Below are 20,783 nucleotides of genomic sequence, written 5' to 3' on the forward strand. Positions count from 1 at the left end.
TACAGAATAGAATAGGATACAGAATAAAATAGAATAGAATATAGAATAGAATAGGAATAGGAATAGGATATAGAATAGAATAAGGATACAGAACAAAATAGAATATAATACAGAATAGAATACAGAATAGAATAGAATACAGAATAGAATATAATACAGAATAGAATAGAATACAGAATAGAATAGAAATAGAATACAGAATACAATAGAATAGGAATAGGACACAGAATAAAATAGAATAGAATACAGAATAGAATAGGAGTAGGATATAGAATAGAATAGGATAGCAAATAGTCTCCCTCTTGAACTTAAAAATAAAGTGGAATCAGAATATTTTGAAGTCTGGAACAGATTTTATGATTGGTATAAGACAAGGTGACAAGACTGGAACAAACTGTATGTATTGTGATTGGACAGAAGGATAGACAATGTATTAAGTGGGCTAATAGTTAATGGTTAAGTAGCTGTATATAATGTAAATGTATGGTGGTCACTTCAACTGCCCGGTACTGCATTGTTTTAAGTGTAAAAATAATAAAAATATTTTTTAAAAAAAAACACCTTCCTGCATTCTGGAAGCAAGTTGTTCCACTGATTAATTGTCCTACTGATTAGTAGTCCTCGGCTTATGACTGAAATTGAGCCCAAAATTTCCATTGCTAAGCAAGACAGCGGTTACATGGGCTTTGCTCATGTTATAACTTTTTTCTTTCCGCCATGGCTACTGTGGCTGTGAAGTTAGTTGTCAGTTGTTGAAGGCTCCGGCACCAAACAAAATGGGGGGCGGGGGTGCTGCGCACGGCCCCAAAATGCAACATGAGTGCCCCCCCTGCATGCACCCCACTCCCCCTGCGCTTGCGCAACAGAGACCCCGAAGACCAGCTGGCCAGCGGGAGGCGCGCATACATGGGCCAGACTAGTAGTGGGATTCAAGTAATTTAACAACTGGTTCTCTGCCCTAATGATTTCTTCCAATAACCAGTTCAGCACACTGCTCGGAAAGTTAACAACCGGTTCTCCCGGAGTGGTGCGAACCGGCTGAATCCCACCACTGGGCCAGAGCTGGCGTGCCCGCAGAGAGGGCTCTGAGTGCCACCTGTGGCACGCTTGCCATTGGCTCGCCCTCGCGGTGCTAAGCACATCGACTGTCTGTGAAAAGGTCAGCCTTCATACTCACTGACGAAATGCCGCCATCGTGTTCTCCAGATTCTCCCCTGCACCTGTAGAACGAAAGAAATTAATGAAAGCAGGTAACCACGACTTTGCTTTTAGAGATAGTCCCTGATTTACAACCCTTCCTTTACTGATCGTGCAGAGTTACAACGGCGCAGGGGAAAAGAAATTGATCGTTTTTCACACCGCTGTAACCGCCCCGTGGCCATACCGTTTTCCTGCCTGACATAGGACTAGAACTCGCCGTCTCCTGGCGATGGATTCAAAGTCACCCCATTGCTTTTATGCGTAAGGCAGGACTAGAACTCACCACCTCCTGGGTTTTTAGCCTGGCGCCTTCAATGCATGCAAACACTTTGGTCCAATAAACCCTGTTTTACTTCGGATAGCTAAAAGCAAAACTCCCTAACTGAAGACCAGGCTGCCTTACAAACGCTCGTTAATTTCTACGCGGAAGTAACTACCATCCTGTGTCCCAAAGGTGACATTTTTTTCAAGAGGCACTTGGAGTTTCTGAGTTTTTTTCTTTCGAAGACCTTTCGCTTCCCCTCCAAGAAGCTTCTTCAACTCTGATTGGATGGTGGGTAAGGGAAGGATTTACACTCCTTGCAGACAGCTGGTCATTTGCATCCTTTTAGAGGGTCGTTGAGGCCACCTGGAAATTCATCTGTGTCCTCAGGGTCACCTGAGTGGTGCAAATGGGTGCGGAGACTTCATGGGATTGCTGAAAGGACGGTGTCGTAGATTGGAGATATGTGAAGCCATATCCCCCTCCCCTCTTGAGAGGAGGCTGCTCAATTTTGACACACACAGCCCCTTTGACCCCTCTTTCAAATCAGTGATCCCCTCCATCCAAAATGTGGATTTTGTTGACTTCAAGAGAGTGTCTTTTAAATGCAGATGGGCTGCTGAATTTATTTGTTCTTGTTAGGTAAGCTCCCCGTTGGGAGAGCGAGTACATTCAGACAAGCGTTGTGAGAGTTGTGTTGGAGAACACACAAACCAGCATACAGAGACACTGCAGTTTAAATAGGCATTTACTTTTGTGGAAATAGAGGTATCAGAGTCTATCAAACAGTCCAAGTCATACACGGATAAGACAGTCAGTCATCAACGTCTTTCAGTTAAGGGATAATCCAAATAACATAGTCCAGTATCATATAATCAGTTCAGATCTCAAAGTTTGCTAGCAGTTGCAAAACTTACAATAGCTCACGGCACTTTCTAACAGCCAGCTTCCAAAACACTCCGATCAGATCAGCCCAGCATCTAACGAACAGAGAGCTAACAGACATTCTGCCTCCCTCTTATGGCCGATTGAGGAAAACAGCAACCAATCACATTTTACAGTATGAATTAAAGAAACAGGTACAACATTGTTACATGATTTATATATTGCCAACTCAACCGTTAGATGAATATTCCTAACAATTCTCCTATGTGAGTGGTGGCTAACCTTTTTGTTGTCGTGTGCCAAAAGAGTGTGCGTGCGCCCACACCCATAATGCAATGCACGCATGACCTTCCCCTGTGCATGCCCCACCTCCCCTGTGCATGCTCCACCTCCCCTGCGCATGCACGCACGACTTCCCCATGCCCCGTTTTGGGGGTAGTAGGCCTCCTTGCAATCTCCAGGGCCAAAAATGGGCCGTAGTGGTGGGGCTGAGATACACCCCCATGAGCCCCCTCCCTGCATGCGCACGCGCTCCCTGCGCATGTGAGGTCTCCCAGGCATGTGCGGCAGAGACCTGAAAATCAACTGGCCGGTGGGAGGCGTGTACACATGCGGGATGGAGCTGAGCTGGGGCAACGGCTCGCACGGCTGCAAGAGGGCTCTGCAAGCTACCTGTGTCACACGCGCCATGGGTTCGCGAACACGGACCTATGTTGTGCCATGTGTTTGTGAAGTGGTTGTTTTGCCCCCCCCCCCCATGTACAGATCTGCACATGGCTCACTCTGCATTGCACTGCATATAGCACATTGCTCAATGTCTGGGTGTTCAGTTAGAAGCTTCTTGGATGAGAAGGGAAACATCTTCAAAGAAAGTCCAGTTGCCTCCTGAAAAAGCACCTTTGGGACAACCGTGATAATACAATAGCAGAGTTGGAAGGGACGTAATAACAATAAGGTATTCAAACATATGATAATACGTGATTTTATATAAATAGTAAGTGATGACTATGGAAAGAATGCACAAAAATACAATACAATACAATAGCAGAGTTGGAAGGGACCTTGGAGGTCTTCTAGTCCAACCCCCTGCCTAGGGAGGAAACGCTATACCGTTTCAGACAAATGGCTATCCAACATCTTCTTAAAGACTCCCAGTGTTGGGGCATTCACAACTTCTGGAGGCAACTTCTGTTCCACTGATTCATTGTCCTCACTGTAGGGAAATTTCTCCTCTGTTCTAAGTTGCTTCTCTCCTTGATTAGTTTCCACCCATTGCTCCTTATTCTCCCCTCGGGTGCCTTGGAGAACAGCTTGACTCCCTCTTCTTTGTGGCAACCCCTGAGATATTGGAAGACTGCTAACATGTCTCCCCTGGTCCTTCTTTTCATTAAACTAGACATACCCAGTTCCTGCAACCGTTCTTCATAGGTTTTAGTCTCCATCCCCTAATCCTCTTTCTTGCTCTTCTCTGCCCTCTTTCCAGAGTCTCCGCATCTTTTCTACATCGTGGCGGCCAAAACTGAATACTGTATTCAAAGTGGTACCAAGGCCTTATAAAGTGGTATTAACACTTCACGGGATCGTGATTCTATCCATCCATCTGACATGGATGATGGAGAATCTCCATGGACATTTACCATCCTGTGTGGGATAAGAGCCACACCTGAGGAAGACCAATCTGGGACTATAATTTCTGCTCCCATCTCACACTTCACGCAGATATATAGATAATGTGGAACGATCTACCCCCAGAGATCCGGACCCTTCCCACTCTCTCGGCCTTCTGAAAGGCCACAAAAACCTGGCTACTCCGGCAGGCCTGGGGCTGTTGACCTCACGAATGAGGTCCAGCCCCACCCTAGATTGAGTGTATGATGTGTTGTTTTTTAATCTGGTTTTCTCTTTCCTTATTTTAACTTTTTATCTTTTAGTCCTGCATTTTGTTAAGCCGCCCGGAGTCCTTCGGGATTGGGCGGCATATAAATTCATTAAATTTACAATTTACAATCCTTGATTTACAATTATTTGTCTACCTTAAGCAGAAATACAGATAATCCTCTACTTAAAACCACGCAGTTAGCAATTGTTCCAAAATTACGTCCAGGATGTGAGGGGGTCTGTAAATATATTCACAGCCCTCTTTTAGACCAGTGTTTCCCAACCTTGGCAACTTGAAGATATCCGGACTTCAACTCCCAGAATTCCCCAGCCAGCGAATGCTGGCTGGGGAATTCTGGGAGTTGAAGTCCGGACATCTTCAAGTTGCCAAGGTTGGGAAACACTGTTTTAGACTATTAGCAATGGAGATTCTGGTGCCAACTGTGGTCATAAGTGAAGGATTTCTTGCCCGTACAAATAATAGATGAGTGGATTCTACCTGAGGCTTGTAAACCGAGAACCGAGGTGACGCAAGCTATAGAAACCTGAATTGAATGCTGCGCACCAGGGAACATCTGATGGTGGCATTCAATCAGCAGCAGTGGCGGCACTGAAGGGAGCCCAACGGACGGATATCATGGAGAAATACTCTATGACAGTTATGGCAAAACTTGTTTTAGTGCGCTACCACGCCTCGCATGCCCACACCAATTCAATCCTTCCCGCCCACCTGCACATGCATGCACAAGCCCGCCCCAGGCTCTGGAGGCTTTCCTGAAGCCTGCAGACGGGGAAAATAGCCTCCCCCGGCCGCCCGGAAGCTGGAAACGGATCCTCGAACTTCCAGTTGTCCCTTTCGGGCCGTTTTTCACCCTCCCCAGTATTCAAGAAAGCCTCTGGAGGCTGGGGAGGATGAACCACACAAGAAACTTGTACAATTGCGGTCTCTAATGCGGCCTCCCAAGCAGAACTGCTTAATTTTGTACTGTGGTCTGCCGACTCACTAACAAATATGAAATAAATATGAGGCAGCAGTGCGCGGCGGCAGCCAAAAAAGCGAACCCAATCCTTGGCTGTATAAACAGAAGCATGGAACCAAAATCATATGAAGTATTAATACCACTTTATAAAAGCTTAGTAAAACCACACCTGGAATATTGCATCCAGTTTTGGTCACATTACAAAATGTTAAGAATGTGAAAAAAATGTGCAAGTAGGAAGATTAAAGGTTTAGAGCAGTGTTTCTCAACGTTGGCAACTTGAAGATGGCTGGGAGTTGAAGTCCAGACATCTTCAAGTTGCCAACGTTGAGAAACACTGTTTTAGAGACTAAAACATGTGAAATATGGTTGCAGGAACTGGGGATGGCTAGTCTAGAGAAAAGATATTCCATTCCATTCTATCCTACTATATTCTATATTTTATTTCATTCTATATTCTAGTCCAGTGTTTTTCAACCACTGTGCCGTGGCACACTAGTGTGCCGTGACATAGTGTAAGGTGTGCCGTGGGAAAATTACTTTATATATAGTCAATATAGGCACAGAGTTAATTTTTTTTAACATTTTCTAATGGTGGTGTGCCTCGTGATTTTTTTCATGAAAAAAGTGTGCCTTTGCACAAAAAAGGTTGAAAAACACTGTTCTAGTCTCTATTCTATTCTATCTTATTCTATCCTATCCTACTATATTCTACTCCATTCTATATTATATTCTATTATATTCTATATTCTATTCCATTCCATCCCATCCTAATATATTCTATATTCTATTCTATTCCATTCCATCCTAATATATTCTATATTCTATTCCATTCTATATTCTATTCCATTCTATATTCTATTCCATTCTATATTCTATTCTATTCTACTCTACTATATTCTATATTCTATTCTATCCTCCTATATTCTATTCTATCCTCCTATATTCTATTCCATTCTATATTCTATTCTATTCCATCCTAATATATTCTATATTCTATTCCATTCTATATTCTATTCTACTATATTCTATATTCTATTCTACTATATTCTATTCTATTCTATTCTATTCTATTCTATTCTACTATATTCTATTCCATTCTATATTCTATACTATTCTATCCCATCCCAATATATTCTATATTCTATTCTATATTATTCTATTCTATTCTATTCTATCTTATCCTATCCTATTCTATTTACTTGCTTTGTTCATGTTTATGTTCATACTTATACTTGTTACCTTGTACATGTTAGACAAACAATAAATAAAATCTGATATCCGTTCAAGGTCACCACTTCCCGTGGGGGACCTCAAATTCTCTGTGTGTGTGTGTGTGTGTGTGTGTGTGTGTGTGTGTGTGTGTGTGTATTCAGGCAAACCTCACAGGCCTTGGGAAGCTTGTGAGTACGCTGTGCAAACGAGCTATTCCTGAAGAAAGGAGTAGAACGGCTCTGGCAAAGGCCGCAGACGGTGCAATTGTGCGTCTGGCCCCCTTTTCTCTTTGTTTAAAGTTGTTGTTTATGAGCCTAATAGATTAGAAATCTTTGGGGAAAGAGGCCTGACCTTAACACACTGCTGTACGGATGGATGCAATTACCCAGCCGAGCAATTAATAAAAACTGGAAAATACATTAGGGGACAAAAAAAAGGGACAATAACATTTTACTTCTAGTATTAGGAGGTTTACTAGAAGGGGTGCCGTTGGGAAGAAAGGGGGCGGGTGGGAAAGGAACGTTGTATGCTGTAGTTTTAGAAGAGGGAGCCATGCTTTTAAAGAACAGCCTCCAAGATTCATAACCAGAGAGGCAAAATCCGGCTAAAATATCCGCTTAACAGAGCAAAGTGTGAGACTTGGAATAATACAAAAAAACTTGCACTTCGCCTCCTGGGAATATATTGGAACACTGCTATCATGTCACCCCTAGTCCTTCTTTTCACAAGACTTTCATAGATAGATGGATAGATGGATAAAGAGAGAGAAAGAGAAAGGGAGGGAAGGAAGGTAGGATGGATGGAAGGAAGGAAGGGCGCATGAGAGGAAGGGAGGGAAGGAAGAAAGGAGAAAGAAAGGAAGGAAGAAAGAGCGCATGAGAGAGGGAGGGAGAGAAGAAAAGAGAGAGAGAGGAAGGGAGGGAAGGAAGGAAGGAGAAAGAAAGGAAGAAAGATAGCTAAGATAAAGATAGGCAGAAAGAAAGAAAGAAAGAAAGAGGAAGGGAGGGGAAGAAGGAAGGAAGAAAAGAGAAAGAGAGGGAGAAAGAAAGAAAGAAAGAAAGAAAGAGGAAGGGAGGGAAGAAGGAAGGAAGAAAAGAGAAAGAGAGGGAGAAAGAAAGAAAGAAAGAAAGAAAGAAAGAGGAAGGGAGGGGAAGAAGGAAGGAAGAAAAGAGAAAGAGAGGGAGAAAGAAAGAAAGAAAGAAAGAAAGAAAGAAAGAAAGAAAGAAAGAAGAAAACAGGGCTTGCGGAGGCTGCCATGGGCTCTGGCAATTCCTGCAGCCTGAAACAGCTGGTGGTTGGGAGGCCGACAATCAGCTGATGTGCTAATTGGGCTGTGCTGAATCAGAAATTGGCTGTTTGCTGCAAGGAGGCAAGTCAGTAACTATAAATGCCTGTAGAAGGTTCAAATTATTAGCCTTATTTTTTTTAAAGACTGCTTTATTGTTGTTCTAGACAACTTAACAAAATGAGGAAGCTTTTTGATCACCAATCTCTGTTTTTAAAGACTTCCATTGATGGAGAACCGAGTATTTCATGTGGTGGGCTGTTCCGCCGGCTGAGGGCTTTTTAAAATCAGGACCTTCTTCCTGATGCCCAGCCTTAAATGCTTTCTTTTCTGCTTAAACCCCCCAGTTCTGGTTCCCTCCCTCTGTTTGCTTGACCCCAAAGGCCATCTTGTTCTTCTTCTTCAAACAACCGAGGCCGAAGTTGTGCTATTTTGTTGACTCCGCTGAGGCCATAGCAAACGGAAGCTCCTTTGAGGCCTAGGAAGGATGGGCAATCTCCCATCCCTGAAACTAATCCCAATGAGTTACCAAAGGTCGCTTGAAAACCAGTTTTATTTATGGTTTTATTTATGGGGTTCGTCGCCTCTTTCTGGTGGACAGAAAACCTTTGATTCTCTTCCCAAAATGTCAGAAATGCCTTTCAAGGGAATTAAAGACCTCTCTTTAAGTAAGGAAAAAGAAGGAGGGGGGGAACCTTGCAATCTGCATTCGAAGAGATTACAGGGAGTCCTCGATTTACGACCGTAAAGGAGCCCAAAGATTCTGTGGCTAAACAAGACACTTCCTAAGTGAGCTTCGTCCCATTTTACCACCTTTCTTGCCACAGTTGTGAAACAAATCACTGCAATTGTTCAGTCAGTTAAAGAGAATCTGGCTTCCCCCATTGACGTTGATCGTCAGGAGGTCACAGAAGGCGGTCACGTGACCCTGGGACACTGCGACCGTCATAAATACGAGCCAATTGCCTTAACTGGATAGAATAACAGAGTTGGACGGGACCTTGGAGGTCTTCTAGTATCTAGTCCAACCCTGTGCTCAGACAGGAAAACCCTACGCCATTTTTCCAATCTCTTCTTAAAAACCTCCAGTGATGAAGCACTCACAACTCCTGGAGGCAAATTGTTCCACTAATTAATTCTTTTCCCTATTAAGAAATTTCCCCTTAATTTCAGGGAGGAGGAAGGAAGGAAGGAAGGAAGGAAGGAAGGAAGGAAGGACACATGAGAGAGGGAGACAGAGGAAGGAAGGAAGGAAGGAAGGAGAAAGAAAGAAGTAAAGATGATAACTAAGATAAAGATAGATAGACAGGAATTGGAAGGAAGGAATAAAGAAAAAAGGAAAGAAAGAGAGGGGGAGGGAAGAAGAAAAGAGAGAAAGCGAGGGAGGAAAGAAGGAAGGAAGGAAGGAAGGAAGGAAGAAAAAGAGAGGGGGAGGAAGGGAAGAAGAAATAAGAGAGAAAGCGAGGGAGGGAAGAAGGAAAGAAGGAAGAAAGGTGATAACTAAGATAAAGATAGATAGACAGGAAGGAAGGAAGGAGGGAAGGAAGGAAGGAAGGAAGGAAGGAAGGAAGAAAGAAAGAAAGAAAGAAAGAAAGAAAGAAAGAAAGAAAGAAAGGAGGAAAGAGAGGGGGAGGCAGGAAAGAAGAAAAGAGAGAGAGAATGAGAGAGGGCAGAAGGAAGGAAGAAAGAAGGAAAGAAAGAAAGAGAGGGGGAGGGAGGGAAGAAGAAAAGAGAGAGAAAGCGAGGGAGGGAAGAAGGAATGAAGAAAAAAGAGAGAACAAACAATACATGAATAAAAGCACCCTCATTTTGCAAAACTGGACTAAAGTGAGGTTGCAATCTTTTTCAATAACTGGCTGCCAGTGGCTCTCCCAAAGGCAAACAGCTTGATTGACAAGTTTGAGAGTGTGGAAAGAGGGAGAAAAAGAGATGGAGAAGATGCAAAACAAGGAAGACATCTTTAAAGGGAGATTTTTAAAAAAAACCAACCAACCAACCAACCCACCTCTCCAGTTAAAAACATCCTGGAACAGGTCTCTGTACCGGGACAGGGGATGGGAAAGCCGAAAGGCTCCGAGATAATCAGGCAAAACAGCAAGAGCTACCAGTGGGAAGGGGGGAGAAGGGGGAGAAAAGAAGAATTTCAGGAAGTAGAGCTGCTTGTAGGGACCACGGGAAGGACACAGCTAAGTTTCTATGCCATAAAACAGATGAGTCACACCGTTATTACCTGCTGTAAAATGACAGCAATATGTCACTTACATTGCCAGATTGGCATACAGTATGTGCAGCAAATTGTTCTACCTACTCATTAACATCTCAGGTTGTTGTTTGCTTAGGGAGGGGGACTTCCGGATACGAAGAGGAAGGCAGTAATCCCCACCCCTTTGAGGGGGTGGGGGAGGCAAAGACCTAGAATAGGACAGACTTCAAGGTTAAAATTGAATTTCAAGGGGAGAGAGAGAAAGAGAGAGAGAGGTGATGCTGTAGATTGAGATGATAGATAGCATATATCTATCTATGATAGATAGCATATATCTATCTATCCGTGGAGATTCGTACCCTCACCACCGTCCAGACCTTCCGCACAGCCCTTAAGACCTGGCTAGCCCGTCAGGCCTGGGGATAAAGATAATCTGTCCCCACCCGAATGATGAACGAATGTTGTTTACTATTTTACTTTTATGTACTGTTTTGTGTTTATTGTCTATACCCTCCCTTCCCCAATTTATGTAAGCCGCCCTGAGTCCCCTTAGGGAAAAGGGCGGCCTATAAATTCTAATAAAATCAAAATCAAATCAAAAAATATATAGATGTATAGTGATAGATAGATAGATAGATAGATAGATAGATAGATAGATAGATAGATAGATAGATAGATGGATGGATGGATGGATATGAATGGAGAGAGAGGTGATAGACAGACAAAAGATACATATGAATGGGGAAAGAGAGATGATACTGTAGATAGATAGATAGATAGATAGATAGATAGATAGATAGATAGATAGATAGATAGATAGATAGATAGATAGATGGATATGAATGGAGAGAGGTGATAGACAGACAGACAGACAGACAGACAAAAGATACATATGAATGGGGAAAGAGAGATGATACTGTAGATAGATAGATAGATGGATGGATGGATGGATGGATATGGAGAGAGAGGTGATAGACAGACAGACAAAAGATACATATGAATGGGGAAAGAGAGATGATACTGTAGATAGATAGATAGATAGATAGATAGATAGATAGATAGATAGATAGATAGATAGATAAAAATATGAATGGGGAGAGAGAGACAGACAGAAGATACATATGAATAAGGGGAGAGAGATGATACTGTAGATAGATAGATCGATAGCTAGAGATATGAAAGGAGAGAGAGAGAGAGAAAGAAAGAGAGAGATGATGCTGTAGATTGAGATATATAGATAGCGTATATAGATGTATAGTGAGAGATAGATAGATATAGATAGATGGATATGAATGGAGAGAGAGAGAGAGAGGTGATACAGACAGACAGACAGACAAAAGATACATATGAATGGGGGGAGATAGATAGATAGATAGATAGATAGATAGATAGATAGATAGATAGATAGATAGATAGATAGATAGATAGATAGATGGATGGATGAACGGGTAGAGAGAGAGACGATAGACAGACAGAAGATACATATGAATGTGGGGAGAAAGATGATACTGTAGATAGATAGATAGAGATATGAGAGAGGGAGAGAGAGGGAGGGAGGGAGAGAGGGAGAGAGAGAGAGAGAGAGAGAAAGAGAAAGATGCTTTGCCAAAATCACACCTGCTTTTTAAGCATCCTATCTCTCTGAAAGGGAGACTAACCTTTAAGTCATTTTCTCTGCCCTCTGGAAAATCAACACACAAAATCCTCCTTTATTCTGGTTTTCCTCTCCTCCCCACCCATCCCCCCCCCCTTCCTTCCCCCAGCTAGCTAACCTATAGCAAGCAACCTGGAGATTTGAAAGGCAAAGACGTAGGGAGTGATTTTAGTTATTTTCCTCTCAGACAAATGGGAGGATTTGACAAGCCATTCAACAATGAGAGGAGCCTTAAGAGCTTCGGAGGGAGGGAGGGAAGGGCTAGGCACATTTTTTTTCCTTTCCCCTGCAGGGAACACAAAAGCTTTGGGGGTCCTTTAAAGGAGAGCAGATGGATAAAGGACCCTCCATCAGGGGCACCAAGCCTTCTGTTGAATCTCAGCCGGCAGGTGCACCAAAAACACACCCATTTTTAGCCATCCGTTCTACAGAAATAAAAGAACATTCCTTTTGCTTTTCCTCCGCAAATTCTAGTCTCCCCCCAAAGATTCTCTCTCTCTTTAGATTCAGTCCATCTCCATAATATTTTCCCACTCAGGCAGGCCCACCGGCCATGCTATATTCTCTTCAGGGGCCAAACTAGAGATAAACCTACCGATCAATGATAAACAGAATGAAAATAAAACGAAACCATCTTTATTATTTTTTTTACAGATACATCCTAGTCATTGTTTCCCCTTTATCCGCAGGACACCGAATCTCTCAGTCGCTTTTTCTTGTATTTTCTCATCTCACAGGTACCCATCTGTTTGGGATGCTTCGAAGAGATATCTATCTATCTATCTATCTATCTATCTATCTATCTATCTATCTATCTATCTATCTATCTCTATCTATCTATCTATCTATCTATCTCTATCTATCTATCTATCTATCTACCTACCTACCTACCTATCATCTATCTATCAATATCTATCAATCTATCTATCTATCATCTATCTATATCTATCTATCTATATCTATTATCTATATCTATCTATCTATCAATCATCTATCTATATCTATGTCTCTATCTAGCTATCTAGCTATCATCTATCTATCTATCTATATCTATCTATCTATCTATCATCTATCTATCTATCTATCTATCTATCTATCTATCATCTCTCTATCAATCAATCAATCAATCAATCATATCTATCTATCATCTATCTCTATCTATCAATCAATCATATCTATCTATCTATCTATCTATCTATCATCTATCTATCTATCTATCTATCTATCTATCTATCTATCTATCTATCTATCTTTCTTTCTTTCTTTCTATCTCCCCCGTCTCATGTCGTTTTCATTCAGAATTTTGCAAAAATTTCACCCCCAAACTCCTCTTTGGTTCTTCCATGATTATCTTTCACTGGAAACATAGCAGTATCCACTTTCAACAAGCGAGGTGGTATCAATTCACACTTTTATTTCATTTGTATTTAAACCTCTACCCCCACTTCTCTGTGTGGATTTATCAAAAGTACAGGATCAGATTCGCCTACATTCAGATATAGTAGATCTTTCCTTTTTGGCTTAGTTTCCCAAACACAGAGTATCTTTTCTTTCCTTCCTCCCCTTTTCCATCCTCCTGTCTTTCCTTCCTACCTACCTACCTCCATTTTCCTTCCTCTCCCTCCCTTCCTCCTTCTGCTGCTTTCTTCTCTTCCTTCCATCTCTCCCTCCCTTCCTGTTTTCCTTCCTCCCGTCTTCTTTCCTTTCCCTTTCCTCCTCCTTTCCGTTTTCCTTCTTCTCTCCCTTCCTCTCCTGCATTCCGTCCCTCCTTTCGTTTTCCTCCTGTCCTTCCTTTCCCTCGCTCCTTTCTCTTTCCTCCCTCCCTTCATTTTCCTTCCTTTCTCTTCTGCTCTTCTTCCTTCCATCCCTCTGTTTTCTTTCCTTTCCTTTCTTTACTTTCTCCCTCCCTACTTTCCTTCTCTCCCTTCCTCCTCTCTTCTCTCCTTCCTTTTCTCCCTCTCTGTCACTCCTTCCTCCCTACCTGTTTTCCTCCCTCCTTCTGCTCTCCTTTCTCCCACCCTCCCTATTTAATTTAATTTCCCCCATGTAGTCATTTTTTCATTTCCTTTATTTGTATGCCGCCCTTTTCCCTGGGGGGACTCAGGGCGGCTCACAATTCAAAAGGGAGGGGGGGAAAGACAAACAGTATTCCAATATGGAAACAATACAACATATTAAAAGAGAGCACAACAGTCACACAATTCGGGTGGGGTTGGAATCTTAACCCCAGGCCAGCCGGGACAGCCAGATCTTCAAAGCGGCGCGGAAGGATTGGAGGGTGGTGAGTCCTCCTCCCTTCACAGCAACTCCCAATCTTCCATATACCAAGGTCATACAAAAAAAGAGCCTGTAGACTTTGATTGCCATTGTCTCTCGTGCCTCCAGTCAATCAAAGCTCTCAACCAGCACTTGTAGTAAGCCAGAGAAGGCAATTATCAGCATGATTTGTAGCCCTATTGTATATGCGGCATCCTCTGCTAATAATAAAGGCAACCCTGAATAGTTGTGGCACATTTTGGCCACAGATACAATCAACACCCAGTTTTATCCCAAGCATGCATCTCACTAGGCTGTGCAAGCTACTATCGCTTATCTAAAGATTCAAAATACTGTTCAATATACTTATCTCAAGTCTATATATTGTTGCCTGCATATTGCCCATTCAGAGGTACATGCAGTGTATCCATGCTATTAATGATAACTAGAAATCAGATTTTTTTTGGGGGGAGGCAGGCAGGCACAGGATCTCATAATATTTATCATAGTCTCCCACCAGATAGAAATGATCCCTTCTTGTCCAAATTCTACTCTTCCTCAAAAAAAGATAGAAATCACAGAATCAATGAGGGACTTGAGACAATGAGACGGGCGGCATATAAATGGGATAAACAAACATAGATTGTTCCCCAGATTGCAGATCTTCTGCCTTATTTTATTTTTGCCCAACAGCATGTCTCCCTTAATGACCGTCTCTCTTAATGACCTATTTCCTAAACATCAAAGCCCTCCTGATTTATATTCTCCTGGCTTCGCTCCTTTGCACAAATGATGTCTTTTCACAGGCTGAACGCTCACATCCTGCCGGCTCGACTCACTTCCCCAACAGGCACTGAATATCGGATTATTATGGTCTGCCGAAGCCAGCCTTTTCTAAAACAAAAACCCCATCCTGTTTAAGAAAAGATTCGTTATTTGTCAAATTTATATGCTGCCCGTCTCATTGTCCCCAGAAAGGATCATTTTGATCTGGTGGGAGGGTCTGTAGAGAAAATGATAAATACTATGAAATCCCATGCCTCCCTCCCCCTGCAAAAAAGGCAGATTGTTAATCATCTGGTTTACAGAAGCACGCATTCCAGCTACTATTGCGAAACTATCTGAATTCGGCCCTTTAAAAATGATCTAAATACAACCCAACCGCTATTGACAAACCATCCAAATCCTCATCCAACTGCAATTTTTTTTAAAAAAATGATCCCAATCCTATTTAAAAACTATTGAAATGCAAAGGGTAAATAAAATAGATAAAATACGCTCAAAAACATGTATTTCTTTCAATGGACCAAGCATTTTTTTAAAAAAAAAAAAATACCCTACTATTTAATCATCCTAATAACAGCCAGAGGTTTTTGGGAGGGACTCAATAGGTGGATTTAAAAAAGAAAAGCCAAATCCAGTCTAAAGATCTGGATCTGGCAGGCTGTACAATGGACAACAATAATAATAAAATGATGATAATGATAATGAAAATAATAGTAGTAGTAGTAATAATATATTTTAAGAAAATACTTGGTTGATACCTAGGACGTCGTATCAACCATTAGCACCAGTCAATGGTGTTTGACACATTTTTAAATATTTAGTTGACTGAGTTTCATGTTTAATGAAAATAATAATAATAATAATAATAATTAATAATAATAATTTTTATATATTTATTTGGAGAATTGACATGGCCGCCCATTCATTTGCAGGGACTCTTAGGAGGCTAAATCATCCAATTGGATTTTTATTTCTTTAAAAAAACACAGAATTGAATTCAAGATGCCCAAATCCTCTGCAGGGGATGAATGGGAGAGAGAAAGGACGCCCCAAAATGAAGGATGATGCCCCCCCCCCACCCACCCCCAAAAAAGACGCTCCGCGCAGGCGTTGCTCTCACCTCCGCGGTGGGAGATGTGCCGGCACCGGAACCGGTGGCGTTTGCGCCGGTGAAGCAAGCCGGGGAATTTCAACAGCAGAGCCGAGGTGAGGAGATAGCCGGCCAGCGTGGAGAGGAGGTAGAAAAGGGTCGACATGGCCGCGCATACAGCAACACCCTCAGCCACCGACCGACCGGGATGCCTCTCCCGGCCCTTCTGAGCCGGCAACCCGAGGAGACGCGACACCACGCGGCGCCCCGCCCACTCCGGCCGCCGTCGCCACCGCCGCCGCCAATCGCGGCCGGGTAGGAGGGAGCGCGAGCGCACCCGAGAAGCCGATTGGCTGGAGAGAGCGAGCGAGCGAGCGAGAGAAAGAGAGAGAAAGCGAGCGCGAGGGACACTGCGGGGGGGGGAGGGGGGAGGGGGAGGTGGGCGGGCGCGGCCTGCAGCCAGAAAACAAGAAGACACGGGAGGGGGGGGAGAGCGCGCGCGCGCGTCACTTAGCGGATGACGTCAGAGCGGTTGGCCAAGCGGAGATCGGAAGGAGCGGTTGCTGAGCGGCGGACGCGATAGGGGACTGCCCCTCCCGCCCGCCATTAAAAATGCCTGGATTACCTTTATGGTCGTTGCTATTGTTGTTGTTATTTAGTCCCAGCGGGAAACGGCGGTGGAAATCTGGCCCCAGGGAGCCCGTTCCTGAACTCAGAAATAATATTATGTTATTATTTGCAGTGGAAGGGGGCTCCGTTTCCAACTGGGAAATGGTGGCGTTAAGAAGTTGGATGCGTTAGTCCAAGTCCTTTAGTCCAGTGTTTCTCAACCTTGGCAACTTGAAGATGTCTGGACTTCAACTCCCAGAATTCCCCAGCCAGCATTCGCTGGCTGGGGAATTCTGGGAGTTGAAGTCCGGACATCTTCAAGTTGCCAAGGTTGAGAAACACTGCTTTAGTCTGTAATAACAACAATATACATACATACTTTTTAAAAATATCCCTAGTTGATACCTAGGATGCTGGCAGCAACCCTAATCAACCATCAGTGCCAATCAATTATATTTGTGATACATTTTTAAACGTTCAGTGGACTGAGTTCCATGTTTAATGAATAAATGTTTGCAATAATAACGGTAACAGCAACAACATAGAGAAAGAAGTGGAAAAGATAACAAAATACAAAGACCTGCAGATAGAAATAGAATGACTGTGGCAAAAAAAATATATCCCCAAAGGTAGTTCCAATAGTCACAGGGACTTTAGGTGCGATCCCTAAACAGAAGCCCCACTTGTACAACATTGGCATTGATAAAAAATCCACCATTAGTCAATTGCAAAAGGCAGCATTGCTTGGAATACCTTGTATCCTGCAAGGATCACTTTAAAGAACAACATCTGACTTATCCCAAATCCTTGGGAAGCCCTCCAGAAGTGGATAAAAATGTCAAATCCAGTCTAAATATCCGGCTGACTGTGATGAACCATAACATTTCTAATTGTAGAATTTTATTGTTTACTTTATGATTTGATGATGTGCAATAGCTTGCCTTCAGAACTTGTGGGTGTTCCAACACTGGAGGTTTTTAAGAAGAAATTGGACAGCCATGGTATACGATCTGCTTGAGCAAGAGGTTGGACTTGAAGACCTCTAAGGTCCCTTCCAACTCTTGTTATTCTGTATTTTCATTGCACACCTTGCAGAATCATGCTTTGTGAGAAGGATGGCATAGCGGTATGATAAATAAATTAAAACAATGAGGTAAAAACAGCACACTGAATACTCAAGCTGCAACCAAAGGTACTTTACCGATTTTCAGGTAACTTACCCCACCCACCAAGGTCAACATGTCTGGTCTGGCAAGAAAAGTGCATCAATATGATCTATATTATTAATCTCTTGGTTAAGTGTTAGTGTTTAGTCGTCTTCACAATCATGTTTCAGAAGTTTAATCTCAAATTAGGACCATTATTGGAGCCTGCCCACCATAGATGTAACTTGTGATGGGTCTTAAAGAGCTTGTGACTAACCTGATTTTACAATCTAACCTGTTCTGTGGATGGAATATCTGAAATGGCCACTGTATAAATATTATGGGACAGTTTGAAAATAATAATAATAATAGTAATAATAATAATAATAATAATAATAATAATAATAATAATAATAATAATATAAAGAGTTAATGAAAACAGCCAAACACAAAAATGGTTTGTAAATGCAGTTTGTATTCTTCCTCCGACACCAACAAAGCACTAAGGCAATGAATAAATTGTCACAGCTGCCACCCAGTGCTCCCCACCACTTTTTATAAGTTACTTGGTAATTAGGATAAACTGCACCCGCATCCGCACACCCATCCCCTCACCCATCCCCTCGTGACCCAGAATGAAAACCACCCGGTAATTAATCATGGATTGTTTTCTGTCAGTTAGCAATAGCTTTGTAGATTACTCAGCTAGACAGCTTCTGGAGGAGGGAAACCTGTTGAGTCTTGGCAGCTGGCCCAGTTTTCTCCCCTGAATGGCAGCTCCAGGCCTGACTGGAGCTGACAAGTGATTGACACCTACAGTAAGTTACTTTGAGAAGCCACTCACTTTTGATCTGATTTTCAGCTTGGAATCCTAAATGACTCTGGTGAATGAGCATACGTTTGGAGATTCCACCACTCCCTCCCAACACTGATTAGTTGTGTTTGGCAGTATAGATAGTCCTCGACTTGCAACAGCTCATTTAATGACCGTTCAAAGTTACAACAGCTCTGAACCAAGATGCTCATGACTGTTTTCCAGTTACCACCTTTGCAGCATCCCCACGATCACATGATCAAAATTCAGATGCCTGGCAACTCGTTTCTCTTTACGACGGTTACTGTGTCCCTGGGGGAGGTCATGTGATCACCTTTTGCGACCTTCCGAAAAGCAAAATCAATGGGGAAACCAGATTCAGTTAACAACTGTGTTACTAGCTTAACAATTACAGTGATTCGCTTAACAATTGTGGCCAGAAAGGTCATAAAATGGGGCAAAACTCACTTAACCAATGTTTCACTTAGCAATATAAATGTTGGACTGGTTGCTGGTCTAAGACTAATAATACATTGTTGTTTTTGTTGTTGTGGACTCAAATTTTGGACTCAATAGTGTTTGTAAATTGAGGACTATCTGTACATCAGTCTGCCCCAGAGTTAAGAACTAAATCTTTTATTAGGCTGTACTGAACCTTACTCTACTGTACCTTATGGAGAATTGTGGAATGCCAAATGATGGATTCAGACGTCAGTCATCACAGGGTTCATTCCAAAATCCCCTCCCTTCTTTTTACACAGTTTTTACAAGCAAAGAGCATATAGCAACAGCATTGTAATTGGCACATTCTCCTTGTCAATCTTTAAGAACATACCCCCCCCCCCCGCCCCCAGGGTAGAGTCTCACATATCCAGATGGTTCCCGGTACTGCCTGGTGAAGCTGAGGTGGCGCAGTGGTTAAATGCAGCACTGCAGGCTACTTCAGCTGACTGCAGTTCTGCAGTTCGGCTGTTCAAATCTCACCGGCTCAAGGTTGATTCAGCCTTCCATCCTTCCGAGGTGGGTGAAATGAGGACCCAGACTGTGGGGGCAATATGCTGACTCTGTAAACCGCTTAGAGAGGGCTGAAAGCCCTATGAAGCGGTATATAAGTCTAACTGCTATTACTATTGCTATTGCTAAATAGGTGAGCTCATAGGTTAAGAGGTAAACAGCTGCTGAGATCATGGGCAGTGTGCTGCGCATGTCTTTACATAACCTTTCCTCTATCCCTACAGCCAAGCGGCACTTTTATTAAAGCAGGCTATGAAATGCCTCTGTTTTTATCTGGATTTTAATCATTTTGTGTTCTACATTGATTCTTTAATGTTTGGTCACTTATGGTTCCTTATAAACTTAAAGAAGAAAAGAAAGAAATCATGAGACAGAGTTGCACTGAATATCATTCCCCAAGATGCTTTCCCCCCCCCCCCCAAGAGGCAACTGGACTTTGTTTTTCTTTGAAGATGTTTCGCTTCTCATCCAAGTAGCTTCTTCGGCTCTGACTAGATGGTGGGGAATGGAAGGATTTAGCAATAGCAATAGCAATTATACTTATATACCGCTTCATAGGGCTTTCAGCCCTCTCTAAGCGGTTTACAGAGTCAGCATATTGCCCCTAACAACAATCCGGGTCCTCATTTTACCCACCTCAGAAGGATGGAAGGCTGAGTCAACCCTGAGCCGGTGAGATTTGAACAGCCGTACTGCAGAACTGTAGTCAGCTGAAGTAGCCTGCATTTAACCACTGCGCCACCTTGGCTCATATACTCCTTGCAGACAACTGGTCATTTGCAACCTTTTTAGAGTGTCTTTGAGGCCACTTGGAGGTTTGTCTGTATCCTCAGGGTCACTTGAGTTGTGTAGATGGGTGTGGAGCTTTCTTGGAACTGCTGAGAGGACTGTGGTGTAGACTGGAGATAGATGGGGTCGTATCCCTCCCCCTCAGTTGAAAGAGGGCTTTGAACAGTTCCAAGGCGGCTCCACACCCATTTGCACTAATCAGGTGATCCAGAGGACACAGATAAACCTCCAAGTGGCCTCAATGACTCTAAAAGGATGCAAATGACCAGCTGTCTGCAAGAATAGCAATAGCAATAGCAGTAGACTTATATACCGCTTCATAGGGCTTTCAGGCCTCTCTAAGCGGTTTACAGAGAGTCAGCATATTGCCCCCAACAATCTGGGTCCTCATTTTACCCACCTCGGAAGGATGGAAGGCTGAGTCAACCCTGAGCCGGTGAGATTTGAACCGCTGACCTGCTGATCTAGCAGTAGCCTGCAGTGCTGCATTTAACCACTGCGCCACCTTGGCTCTTATATAAATCCTTCCATTCCCCACCCTCCAGTCAGAGCTGAAGAAGCTTCTTTCGATGAGAAGTGAACCCTCTTCAAAAACAAAACGAAACAAGTCTAGTTGCCTTTTGAAGAAAGCACCTTCAGGCCCACCACGACCTGGATGACTGAGAAACTCCGTCGACATTGAATCTCAGTGGTTCTCAGCCATGGCAACTTGAGGACC

The 20,783-nt window shown here is 42.9% G+C and overlaps 1 protein-coding gene across 1 annotated transcript in view; it reads right to left on the bottom strand.

The window, feature by feature from the left end:
• Window positions 1–15,917, bottom strand: part of GDPD1 (glycerophosphodiester phosphodiesterase domain containing 1) — a 71,465-nt gene extending 55,548 nt beyond the window's left edge. Inside the window, 2 exon segments of the mRNA XM_032214889.1 lie at window positions 1,178–1,220; window positions 15,725–15,917. Of these exon segments, the coding sequence (XP_032070780.1) occupies window positions 1,178–1,220; window positions 15,725–15,860 (179 nt within the window). The 5' untranslated portion in view covers window positions 15,861–15,917.
• Window positions 15,918–20,783: the final 4,866 nt, after the last annotated feature.

Source organism: Thamnophis elegans, chromosome 4 (genome assembly GCF_009769535.1).
Source record: "Thamnophis elegans isolate rThaEle1 chromosome 4, rThaEle1.pri, whole genome shotgun sequence".
NCBI classification, from domain to species: Eukaryota; Metazoa; Chordata; class Lepidosauria; order Squamata; family Colubridae; genus Thamnophis; species Thamnophis elegans.